The sequence below is a fragment of the Chelonoidis abingdonii genome, chromosome 11 (genome assembly GCF_003597395.2).
Source record: "Chelonoidis abingdonii isolate Lonesome George chromosome 11, CheloAbing_2.0, whole genome shotgun sequence".
In the NCBI taxonomy this organism is placed as follows: domain Eukaryota; kingdom Metazoa; phylum Chordata; order Testudines; family Testudinidae; genus Chelonoidis; species Chelonoidis abingdonii.
This window is the reverse complement of record NC_133779.1, coordinates 39,715,858-39,727,172: the sequence shown is the minus strand read 5'-3', so window position 1 is coordinate 39,727,172 and position 11,315 is coordinate 39,715,858. Positions and strand designations below refer to the sequence as shown.

General features: G+C 58.4%; 1 protein-coding gene across 1 annotated transcript in view; it reads right to left on the bottom strand.

Annotated features, from left to right (window-relative positions):
• Window positions 1-4,553: 4,553 nt before the first annotated feature.
• The window catches only part of DIRAS1 (DIRAS family GTPase 1), a 20,613-nt gene continuing 13,851 nt past the window's right edge, over window positions 4,554-11,315 (bottom strand). The window contains exon 2 of the mRNA XM_032792989.2: window positions 4,554-6,280. Coding sequence (XP_032648880.1) covers window positions 5,660-6,256 — 597 coding nt within the window. The 5' untranslated portion in view covers window positions 6,257-6,280 and the 3' untranslated portion in view covers window positions 4,554-5,659. The remainder of the gene's footprint in view (window positions 6,281-11,315) is intronic.

Genomic DNA, 11,315 nt, shown 5'->3' with positions numbered 1-11,315 from the left:
GGTCCTGTGCACATTCCCAGCCCAGGCTCCTATAGGAACACACACACCGCACAGCATGTGCATACTCAGACACACACACAGTCTCCCTGTGCCGTCACACACACATACACTCTCTCTCTCTTTTCTCTGTCTCAAATGCATCTGAGCCCCTCAGACACACCTGCTCCGTGTCTCTCTCACACCTGCCCTGCCTCTGCCTGGACAAGGGCCCTTGCTGAGCAGTGCACCGGTGCCTGGTTGTGACCCCTCCTGCTCCCTGCCCCAGCGCCCCCACTTTGGAGCTCAGGGCCTGCTGGGGTGAGTCTAGGGCTGACGAGCACCGTGGTGTCAGGCTCCCCACCAACCTGCCTCTATAGCTGTGTCACTCACCGTGCTGTGGATTCCAGGTCCCAGCCGCTCCGCAGAAACTCAGAGAACAGGAGAAGCGGGGGCCCATATGGGAACAGTGCCCATGACACTGCTCTTGTGGCCCATTGTTGGCAAGGTAAGAATGCAGGAGCCTCTGTGCCCCACAGGGGTGAGAGCCTATGGCCGAGGGGGCCTCTCTTGCCTGGATAAAGAAAGCAGCCTCCCCGGAGCAGAAAATTCCCCTCCCACTTTCTTATCGCCTTATCCCCAATGCCACCTGGAATCAGCCCACCCGCCCAGAGGCTCCAGGTGGTAAAATGTGGCTTGGGCTGGCTCTTTAATAAAGGAGCAAGGTGTTGTACCCCCCCCCCCGCCCCCCACCATGGGTGGATCCCCATGCCAGCAGGTAGAGGAGAGGGACAGCTGCCAAAGGGGACGTCCACTTAGGAGTCCAGTCTTGCTCCTTCCTTCACCTGGGCTGATGGGTGGGGCTCCGGAGGTGGTTGGTGGCAGGGCAGTGGCTCCAGGCCCCAAGTGACTAGCCAGCTGGGAGGCTGCTCTTACCGGTGGCCTGTGTGGAAGCTGGGGTTTGGCACTGGGCTGAAGGGGTGGCCCTGTCCGTTGACCCTGAGCCAGGCCACATGGCCCTAGGGCAACCCTGTGCTGGTGCGTTCCAGCTGCCAGTTCATAAGCGGAATGGATCAGGCACAACACTGGGTCCTCCACGGTGTAGGGAGGGGAAGTCTAGGGCAGGCACCGTCCACCTTGGGGCAAAGGATGCAGCCTTTAACCCCAGGTGAAGCACTCCTTCAAGGGCCTGTTGGCAGGGGAGGGATTCTGGGAAGGTTGCCACAGAGCCCTTGTTTAGAAGGGAGAGGTTGGAAGCTGGCTACAAGGTTGGCACGGCAGCCCTCACCCAGGAGAGATGGGAAGTGACAGAATTGGGCAAGGCAGAGCCAAAGGTCTCTTTGCAAAGACCCTTGGTCCAGGAGTGACCGACCCAGACCAATGAGGGATCAAGCTCCAGACACTTCCACCTGGGGAGATCAGATAGTCCCAGCCAGGCCATGCTATAAGCGATTGATCACACCAACCATGCGGGAATGCAGGAGTAATTTATTTATTTCAGGAAGACTAGTTCTAGAATAAAGGCTACATTGTAATATCACCTTGTTCCTTTCTTTCTTTGTTCGGTTTGTTTTAAAAAGCCAGTAATGCATGGGAGCTAGTTACTGATCTCATGCTGGCGTCAGAGAGGGGTCTAGGCAGGACTGGTATTTACAATGCAAGATACGAGAGTTGAGTTTCGAAGCACCATACAATATTCAAGACGCCAGTCTCTTAGCTGGGAGTAAGTTATCTTCAATATCATATGACCGGGCGAGATACACGTGGAAACAAACATCTTGCTCCTCATTATTGTTATTACTGGGCCTTGTTTCAAGGTGATGTGGATGGGTCAGTGCCTCGACAAAACTCCTGGGACCCTGGCCCCCAGCCAGTCCCCCCGATACACAGCCTGGCATCTCCGGGGGTAACAGGCTAATGGGGCGATCCCAAGCCTGGCTCCCCCCGTCTGAGACATGGGCTGAGCACAGCTACGCTGAGGGGGCTTCACTTGAATCAGAGCCTAGGTTCCTCACGGGGGCCTCAGCCAGCTCCACTTAGTGCCAAGGCGAAAGGTTCCCACTGAGCCGGGGGAGGCTGCTCTTCCTGACGGATCGGCCCCGCTAGCCGAGCAGACCGCTTGCTCAGATTCCACCAGGGGATGCAGGTGGGATTTGGGCTTGGCACCAGCGCACCCACCCCGGGCCAGGGATAGCTGAGGCTCCTCCTTGTTAACTCGCAGCACAGCGGCTACCCCCTGACCCCCCAGCCAGGGAGAGGAACGAGCTGCTGGCGAACCCCAATGCAGAGACTCTTCCTACCTGCTAGTGGACAAGCTGCCCCTAGCGGGGAGGAGGCCCCCAGTGCCCCCTAGGGGACGGGTTTGGGCAAGCGGAACATCCCTTCCCTGGTGCAGAGTCGGGAGGGGACCGCCTGGCTAAGCCACCCAAGGTGCAAGTTCAGCAGGGAACGCAGCTAGTGCCTGGAGGGCTTCCAGCTGCTTCCTGCTGAGTCGTCCTTGGGCTGAAGACAGCCACAGATTCTGCCCTGCCTGATGGAGAGCGGGGCTGGGAGGGGGTTCAGACAGAGCCCTCCCCTCTTCCCCCTCCAGCTGCACATCGAACACAGCCCTGCCCTCTCTGTGATCTGACCCACCCTCTAATTAGGCATTTTTGTGGCTGTCTTTGAGTATCCAGGGCTGGAGGGGGCCAGATCCCCCCACTGGCGTAAAGCAACGCAGCCCCTATTGACGTCCGTGGGGATTTACTCCCGCTCGGGGAGATGGGCCTGGAATGGGCTGCCCCGCACAGATTTGCAGCCCAACTCTGCAGGCTCAAGGAGGCCAAATCCTGCCCCCACTGGAGCATGGGGTAAAGTCTGGTCAGAACTTCTCCCCTTCGTGCGCTGCCTTGGACTCTGACTCGCCTGGGGTTTGCCAGTCTCCAGGCAGAGCTGCCCCCACCCCCTATGATGCTTCCTTCACCGGCTCCATCCATGTGGTCGTAGTGATGTCCAGTGGCACCCGTCATCGTGGCATCAAGCCACCAGCAGGCTACCCCAGCAAGGCAGCTGCGGGAGGGGTGGAGGGAGAGGCCACTGGGCCCAGTTCCAGATCTGCCTTGTCTGCAAGGCTGCCAAGAGTCCAGCAGGCAGCACGTGCATCAGGCCCGGCCTCACTCCCCGGGGCCCAGCAGCGCAAACCCAGGGGCGCCCCCATCAGTGCTCACCGCCATTGTGCTAGGTCAGGGCTCCCGAGGAGCCCCACGCATTGTGCTTCGGCTGGCAGCTTCCGGGCTGCGAAGGGTTAAAGAGTCAAGAGGGCTGGTGAGTGGCAGGGCTGAGCTCAGGAGGCTCCTGTCGCAGAGAGGGGCCCAGGCTGCAGCGGTTCTGGGTCAGCCTATTACCACCACAGGGGCTGGGTGCAGGGTTTGGGTCCAGCTGGGATGTGCCTGGGGTCACCCCACTTGGCACGGCTACCCCTGAGCATCTGCAGCTGTTGGCCCTGGGGCCCAACGGGCAATTCCCTAGGGAGCGTAGGGATAAAATACCCTCGCCATGGCCGCCCCCTGCTGCAGTACTGGCATTGCCAGCTGCAGTGCTTGGGGCTGCCCCTGGAGCAGACCGGGGGGGCGGGGGGGGAGACACAGCTGTTGTGCATTGGCAGGGAGGGAGGGTGGTACTGGGAGAGCAGGGAGGAGGGTCTTTCTAAACTGAGTGGTACACACTGGAGCACACTCGCTCACTCTGGTAAGAGGGTTTAAGTGCAAAGGTTTCCCCTCCCCCTGGCTCCTGATTCAGATGTCACAGAGCTGGACCATGGCCCTCTGCAGAGTCTGTGGCCGCTGGGGGAGGAAGGCTAGGAAGCAGCTCGGGATTCAGACATCTCTAGCTGGATTTGCAAAGCAGGCCCCTAGTCCACATGCAAAAACAGGGCACTGTGCGTGCAAAAGGGGAAGTGTGGAAACCGTGTGTGCGCAGAACAGGCATTAGTGCAAGCACCAACGGGCAATCAAGCCTGCGGGTCCAGTTTTTGCGTGCATATGCTTGCCTCGCACCCCCACCCACTGTGTGTGCACCAGAGCCTGTTTTGCACCACCACTACCAGCTGTTGTGCGCCAAGGGCTGCCTGCTTCCACCCGGAAATACACTGTTTGCACAGACAGCGGTGCTAGGGGCAGATGTTTGCACAGACAGTGGTGCTAGGGGCAGATGTTCCAAAGGCAGCACCCAGTGACACTTTCCACTTCAGGCTGAGATTCTTACCAAACCTAGCACTGCTATGCATGCCCCAACCCAGCCTAGCCCAGTCCAGCCTGGCATAGCCTGGCCTGGCCCATCAGTTTGCCCCTCATCCCTCAATGTCCTGAAAATCCCACCAGCTCCACACTGCGTCCAAAACATCATCAAGGTGCTGGCGCTCACCCCTCCTCCTTCACCTCCAGCCCTTTCGCCCTCACTGCTGGCTAGGTATGTGCTATTCTTTTAGCCACCTCTGCACTACCGACCTCTCACGCTGCGCTGGTGCCACTTGGCATTTTGGCAACAACAAAAGAAAAAGGCAAATCCTGGGGATGAGAAAGGGATCACTTCTCTCTGGACACCCTGCCCTCATCCCACCTCACAGCTGCCTCGGCGTAAATAACTCTCTTCCAGCTGGGTTCTGTCTCATCTCGCTGCTTTCCCATTCCTGGTCACTCCTCCTAGGCTAGTGTCTCGTTCTCTTTAACTTGGCCATGGCCAGCTAAAATCCTCCTTGGGCTGAGCACATGCATTTTGGTTTTCAGTATCTCCCACTGTTCAAATAGCCAGGACATTCGACAATATAGATACCCCTTCTTTGAGTGCCACTGCCCAGTGGGGTATCGTACCCGCCCCAGCTGTCCTTGTCAGCTTCCAGGTCCTTGTGCAGATCCTCATTGATTAACCAGCATCTCTTGGAACTTGGGTAAACAACCTGAAAGCGTCCCCATCCCCAGCAAGGCCGCGGTGACCTTGGGATTGTGTTCCAGCCTGGACGCACAAAGCGCGTTGCTAGTCCTTCAAAGTCTCCAGTTAAGCGATGTACATCAGATCACCCCTTTGGGAATTGTGTGTGTTCCTCTGACTGGTAAGGAAGGGTCTGATGAGGGCTTGAGAGCAGCCTCTTACCCCTCCCTTGTAGATTTGGGGTCTCGGCGGCGTTAGGGAACCAAATGATGCCTCACTATGCCCGAGCTAAAAGTTGTCTGTGTTAGCAGCACTCTCTGTTCAGTTCGTGCTGGAATACATGAGTGTATCTGTGAAGGGCTGAGTATCCATGCCAAGGCTCAGACAGGTCTCCCCGCAGGCTGCACCCAGAGACAGAGTCAAAAGCCAGAGAGTGGGGAAGAGAAGAGAGAAAATGTTGATCGAGAGTCTTCTTCCTGCGGCGTTTCCTTGGCTTCCCCCACGCGTCCCTCGTCTCGCTGCAAACAAACGAAACCCAAATGCACGTGTGCGATCCAGCCCCAGCCCCCAGTATTGCATATTCCCCTTCCAGAGAGCGAGACCATGGCCCTGGTCGCCAGGTGAGGGGAACATACCAAGCGTGGAATCGGAAAGGGAAACAGTCCCCAGAGCAGTCACAGTGATAAGATGTAGTGAGGGGGAGGAGTGGGGGAGACAGGAGGGCAACGCCGACGTTTAACTTGTAGGGCGGAGAAGAGACGAGGGACAGTCCGGTGCTTTACATAAGGCTGCATTTTCCCTTGATTTTGTCTGTCCTCTTCTGCTTGTTGGACCGCTTGCCATCGATGTTCAGGCTCATGTTCCTCCTTTTCTCCAGGTTGAGCAGCTCCTGGAAGAGCTCCTTGACATTGTAGTTCATCTTCGCCGAGGTCTCCATGAAGGCGCACTTCCACTCCTTGGCCATGGCCTCCCCTTCCTTGGTCTCCACCTCCCGCTGGGTCTCATCACACTTGTTACCCACCAGCATGATGGGGATGGTGTCCACACTGCCCTTGATCTGCAGGATCTGCTGGTAGATGGGCTTCAGCTCCTCCAGGGACTGCTTGCTGGTGACGGAGAAGACCAGGATGAAGGCATGGCCTTTGGAGATGGAGAGGCGCTGCATGGCTGGAAACTGGTGGCTACCCGTGGTGTCGGTGATCTGCAGGGTGCAGACGCTCTTGTCGCAGCTGATGACCTGCCGGTAGGTGTCCTCAATGGTGGGGATGTAGGTGTCCCGGAACGTCCCCTTCACAAAGCGCAGAACCAGGGAGCTCTTGCCCACGCCACCGGCTCCAAACACCACAACCCGGTAGTCATTGCTTTGCTCGGGCATTTTGAACGGGAGATGCTGACGCACCTGGAGGGGGATGAGACAAAAAGGAGAGAGAAAGAGACACGTCACAGGGTAGGAACGACAAGGGGCAGGAATGGAATGGGCAGAGCAGGGCGGGATGGGCCAGACTGGCTGTAGGGTTTGACCACCCAGTGCGGCAGACGGCTCATCTGTCATACTGGTTCCAACCATCAGTCCGTGCACTCCACCTCCCCATCTCTCCGGATCCTCCCACCAGCCCTGGGTCCCGCCGCCCCGGATCCTCCCACCAGCCCTGGGTCCCCCCTGCCCAGGATCCTCCCACCAGCCCTGGGTCCTGTCCACCCCGGATCCTCCCACCAGCCCTCCATCCCACTGCCCCGGATCCTCCCAGCAGCCCTGGGTCCCCGCTGCCCTGCCATATGGTTTGCTCCATCTAGTCTGTGGTGTCACCCAGTGGACCCCTAACTACTCCTCTCCTACGTGAATGCAAGATCCTCGTCTTTGTCCTTTCCCCTCCCAAGCCCAGCTCTGTCTGGTCTTCTCCTGTTAGTTCTGTTTCCACAGCATCCAGAAGCACCAACCGTGATCAGGGGCCCCCGACCGAGGGCTGCACAGGATTTGACAGGCCCCCAAATGCTCACAGTCCAAATGGCAAAGACAGAGTGGGAAAAAGGAAGGATCCGCATCCCCGTTTCATGGTCAATTCGCAGACCAGCCAATGCCTATAAGAAACAAGACCAACCCCCTAGCCTGGTGCCTGCTTTACCCCATCGCGCCATTGGACCATCAGAACTGGTAGCCTCCCTCGACAGCGGCCCCCAAGTGCTGGAGATGCAAATGTGGAACAAACCCCCATCCCTGGGCTGTGCCGTAAGAGATGTAACCCCACATCTAGCCCCCTAGCTCCACCTCTGGCAGTGGCATTTACAGGGCCCCTGTCTCCTAGGTACCAGCAACTCCCATTTGGACCCAGAGGTTTCCATTGCTGTTAAATCTCCCCACACAGCCCTTAGCTTCTATTCTTCCCCCTAGCCTTGCCGAGGGGCTGTTAAGCATTATGATCTCCATTGCAGAGATGGGGAAACTGAGGCCCAAAGCTCGTGCCTGCCTTGCCAGGGGTCACACAGCAGGAGTCACTGGTACAGCTGGGAGGGATGTCCGGGGGCTGTGCCCACGAGAACACATGACTTCTCATTGTCCCACACACCCAGGCACAGGTGAAGCCCTGGCTTTTCACTGGCAGCAGCGGTTCAGAGCCCGTAAGGGGGCCCAGTGGTGAAGCCGGTGCTGACCCAGCTCCCGTTCCAAAGGGAGACTCTGGGTTCCCCAGATCTGCTCATCAAACCCACACAGGCCAAAGCAGGAGGGTTGGACCCACGGGGTGGTGAGAGAGAGACAGGGACGCAGGGGTTACGCTCCAGTAGGGTGACCAGACAGCAAGTGGGAAAAATTGGGCCAGGGAGTGAGGGGTAATAGGTGCTTATGTAAGACAAAGCCCCAAATATCAGGACTGTCACTATAAAATCAGGACATCTGGTCACCCTACATGCCGGGCTCAAAGGCAGCCTCTGAAGAAAGGGCTGGGGACGGGGGCCAAATCCCCTTTTCACTTACAAGGAGACAGGCCAGTCATCAGTCCTCAAGCTGCAGCAGCTGGGGCATGAGAAAGAACCACATGGGGCACGATCGTTACGCTTGCGTCCGAGGCCCCAGCTGGGATCAGGGCCCTATGGTGCCAGGTGCTGTACAGACATGGTGAAAGACTGTCCACGGCTCAAGGAGCCTACACTCGAAACAGACAAGAGAGGCAAAGAAAGGGCCACTATGCCTATTTGACAGACAAGGGGATAAGGTGCAAAGAGAGTCAGTGACTGGGCCATGGCTCCATAAGGATCAGGACTTGAATCTGGCCCAGCACCCCAACCCCAAGGCACAAATCGCTTGCGTTTCCCTAGCCCCTGGCACGCCAACGGCATCAACTCACCCACCACTGAACTGCAGCCACCTCTGGGGTGGAGCACGGCAGCTGGCAAGCAGCAGTTGCACAGGGCAACCCAGACTGTGCTAGTCTTGGAGCTTGAGAACGAGGGAGAATGACCAGGCCGGCTGGTGCAGGGAACGTGCTGGAGGGATCGGCTCTGCCGCCCCCCACTGCAGTGGGAAGAGAATAAACCCTTGATTGTCAGCATGAGACCCTCTCCTCAGTCCCCCGCCTGGGCCCATGCTGCCAGGCTGGTGGGGAGGGCAGGGCTGGGAGTGAGGGGGACTCCGTGCGGTGCGGCTTCCCAGCTGCACCAGGGAAGCTGGCAGAGGGTCGGCCAGGCCCTGCATGCTAATCAGCCTCCTTGGGTGTTCTCTAGCCAAGCAGAGGCGGTGAGGAAGGGCCATCAGCTGGAACCTCCCCCGCTGCTGTCACGCGCCCCCAGCGCTGCAGAAGGGAGCCCTGGGCTTGGGGAGATGCTGGCTGGCCGTGGGATGGGGCTGGGATTCCCTGGGTTTCATGCCGGAGGGACTGACTCCTGTGGGGTGACTCCTGCTTTGCAGTGGGTGGGGGCTGGGGTACGTGCTGCTTGGCAGGGAGCCTGCACTCCAATATCTCCCCCACCCCCTGGATGCAGCACATCAGGGGTCTCCTCCTCCTCTGGGAAAGCTCCATCTGCTGCCACCCAACCTCCCGCACATGGGTCAGGCAGCCAGGAGCTCACAGACCCAGGGCCCTGCTTCTCTCTCCCAGCACCCCCAGCTGGCAGGATATCGGAGGGCGGGGCAGGTTGGAGCTCTGGAGCAGGCTCGGAGGGGGAGAGAGGGGCACGGCCGTTACTGTGGGTGCAGAGAGGCAGAAGAGCGGCAGAATGGGGGCTGGCGGGAGGCTGGGAGACCCAGGATATCCTGAGGGCCGGCTACAGTGTGTGCATGGAGGGGGGAACCCCACGGAGGTTTCACTTCCCCAGCCCAGGTCTGGGAAGGGGTAACTGGTGGGTGTGGGCTGGAAGTGGTTCAGATACCTGAGCACACATCCTCTGGGGCCCAATCCTGACCCAGCGGCATAGTCCCATGGAAGTGGATAGAGTTACTCACTTGAGTGAGAATTAGCCATGTGAGTAGGGGGTGGCAAAATCAGGCTTCTGCATGTTGTTCTTTTGTTAACACTTAGGGGACCCAGCTGAGATCAGGGTCCCACTCTGCCAGGCACGGCCCAGACACAGTAAGAGCCGGTCCCTGCCCCAGCTGAGATCAGAGCCCCCTTGGGCCGGACGCAGCCCAGACACACAATAAGAGCCAGTCCCTCCCTCAAAGAGCTCGCTGTCTAAACAAAGGAAGGCTCATTAACCCCATTTCACAGAAAGGAAACTGAGGCCCAGAAAGATTAAGGCCCATTTTTTAGAAGGGATTAAGGTGCCTAAACACCTTTAAAAAACTAGGCAATTTCCTCGCAGCTAAACCACCCTTCCCCTCCACGTCTGGGTACTTCTGCCATGCGCCCATCGGTCCCTGAGTCCACCCCACAGGAGTCCAGTTCCAGTTCTCTTCCTTCCCCAAGCACCTCTGCTAACTCCCATCTCCCCTTTGGCATTGAAAAACCCTGGGCTGGAGTTCTGTGGGCACCCCGAATGGATCCTGGCTGTGCCAGTGCTGGGTATAGAAGAGAGATGGCTCACCACCCGCAGGTGATAACCACTTCTCCCCACCCTCCATGGGTTTTCTTTTTATCCACTCCAGCTTGGTTTCTGACCCCTCCCCAGCAACAGGCGATGGATCCAGAGGTCATGTGGTGAAATTACTCGCAGCATCTGGCGATCGGGGTTTCCAAGCAGCCCTGCACTGCCAGGCAGCTCCGCAGTGGCACCGTGGGTCACGTCTGCACAGCAGCTGCCGTTTTAGCTATTTAAAAATAAAAAGGGGGGGGGGTCTGTACATCCAGAGGAGCGCGGAATGGGGGGGACATTCCTCTAACTTCCCTTCTCATCACTAGCAAAGGGTCCATTTTTCCTGCCTGTTGGATGAAATTCACCCCCGTGCACAGGGCCAGCCTAGCCCAGCAGTCCTGGCTTCCAGCCCCCTCACTTTAACCTACTAGTCCCCACTCCACACGCAGAGCTGGGGGTAGAGCCCAGGAGCCTTGATTCCCAGGCCCCTCTCTCTAACCACTGCAGTCCCCTTGCTGAGGGGTGGCACTGCCCAAGCACCGTGCCGTCTGTTTGCCCTTGCAGAGTCCTTGTGGCACCGTCCCCACTGAGAAAGCTCCAGGCCCCTGCCCCAGAACAGACTGGGCCAGGGAATGTGCAGGATGCAGTGCTGTGTCCTGCCTTGCTGCCCGGGGTGGACTTCCCAATAATAGATGAGCACTTTCTATTTTTATAAGATGCCACAGTGCAGCCAGATGGCCAGTTCACTGCCACCGGCACAGCATCTGTAGCAGGGTTTGCTGGAAGATCACAGTCTTTGAGGGGGCGGGGGCTGGCTGGCTGCCACCCCCTTTTGCCTTGGGGTCCCGGCTCGGAGCTGGCTCAGTTCAGCAATGACAGAAAGCCAGTGGCGTCACCATCCAAGGTGAAATGAGTGAGTTTAGGGGCTCTCAGTCCAGTAGCAGGAGGACAGGTGCCCCGGACACTAAATTCACCAGCACTAACCAGCCGGGTTCTCGGCAGGCTTAGCAGATAAGCTGAGTGTGATGGAGTAGGGCTGTGTGTGTGGGGAACGGGAAGGAGTAGGGACTGTCGGTGTGGGGAACGGGAAAGCAGGGGATGTCTGTAGGTGGCGGACAGGTAGTCAGGGTCTAATCCGAACCCGGCAGGGGGGAGGGGGGAGCACCTGGGCGGAGGAGAGGGGAACAAAGGGTTTTCGGCCGGAGGAGTAAAGGCAGGACAGGTTGGGTTTGGGGCTGTGGGGTGGAATTCAGGGGATCCTAGCTGGGATCCAAGCACCCTGAACCCCCAGAAGGACTCAGTGGAGGGGTCCGGACTGTGCCTGCAAGCTCTGCTGTAACCTGTGTTCCTGCTGTCCAATAAACCTTCTGTTTTACTGGCTGGATAAAAGTCACTGTGGGTCCCAGGAAGAGGGGTGCAGGGCCAGACTC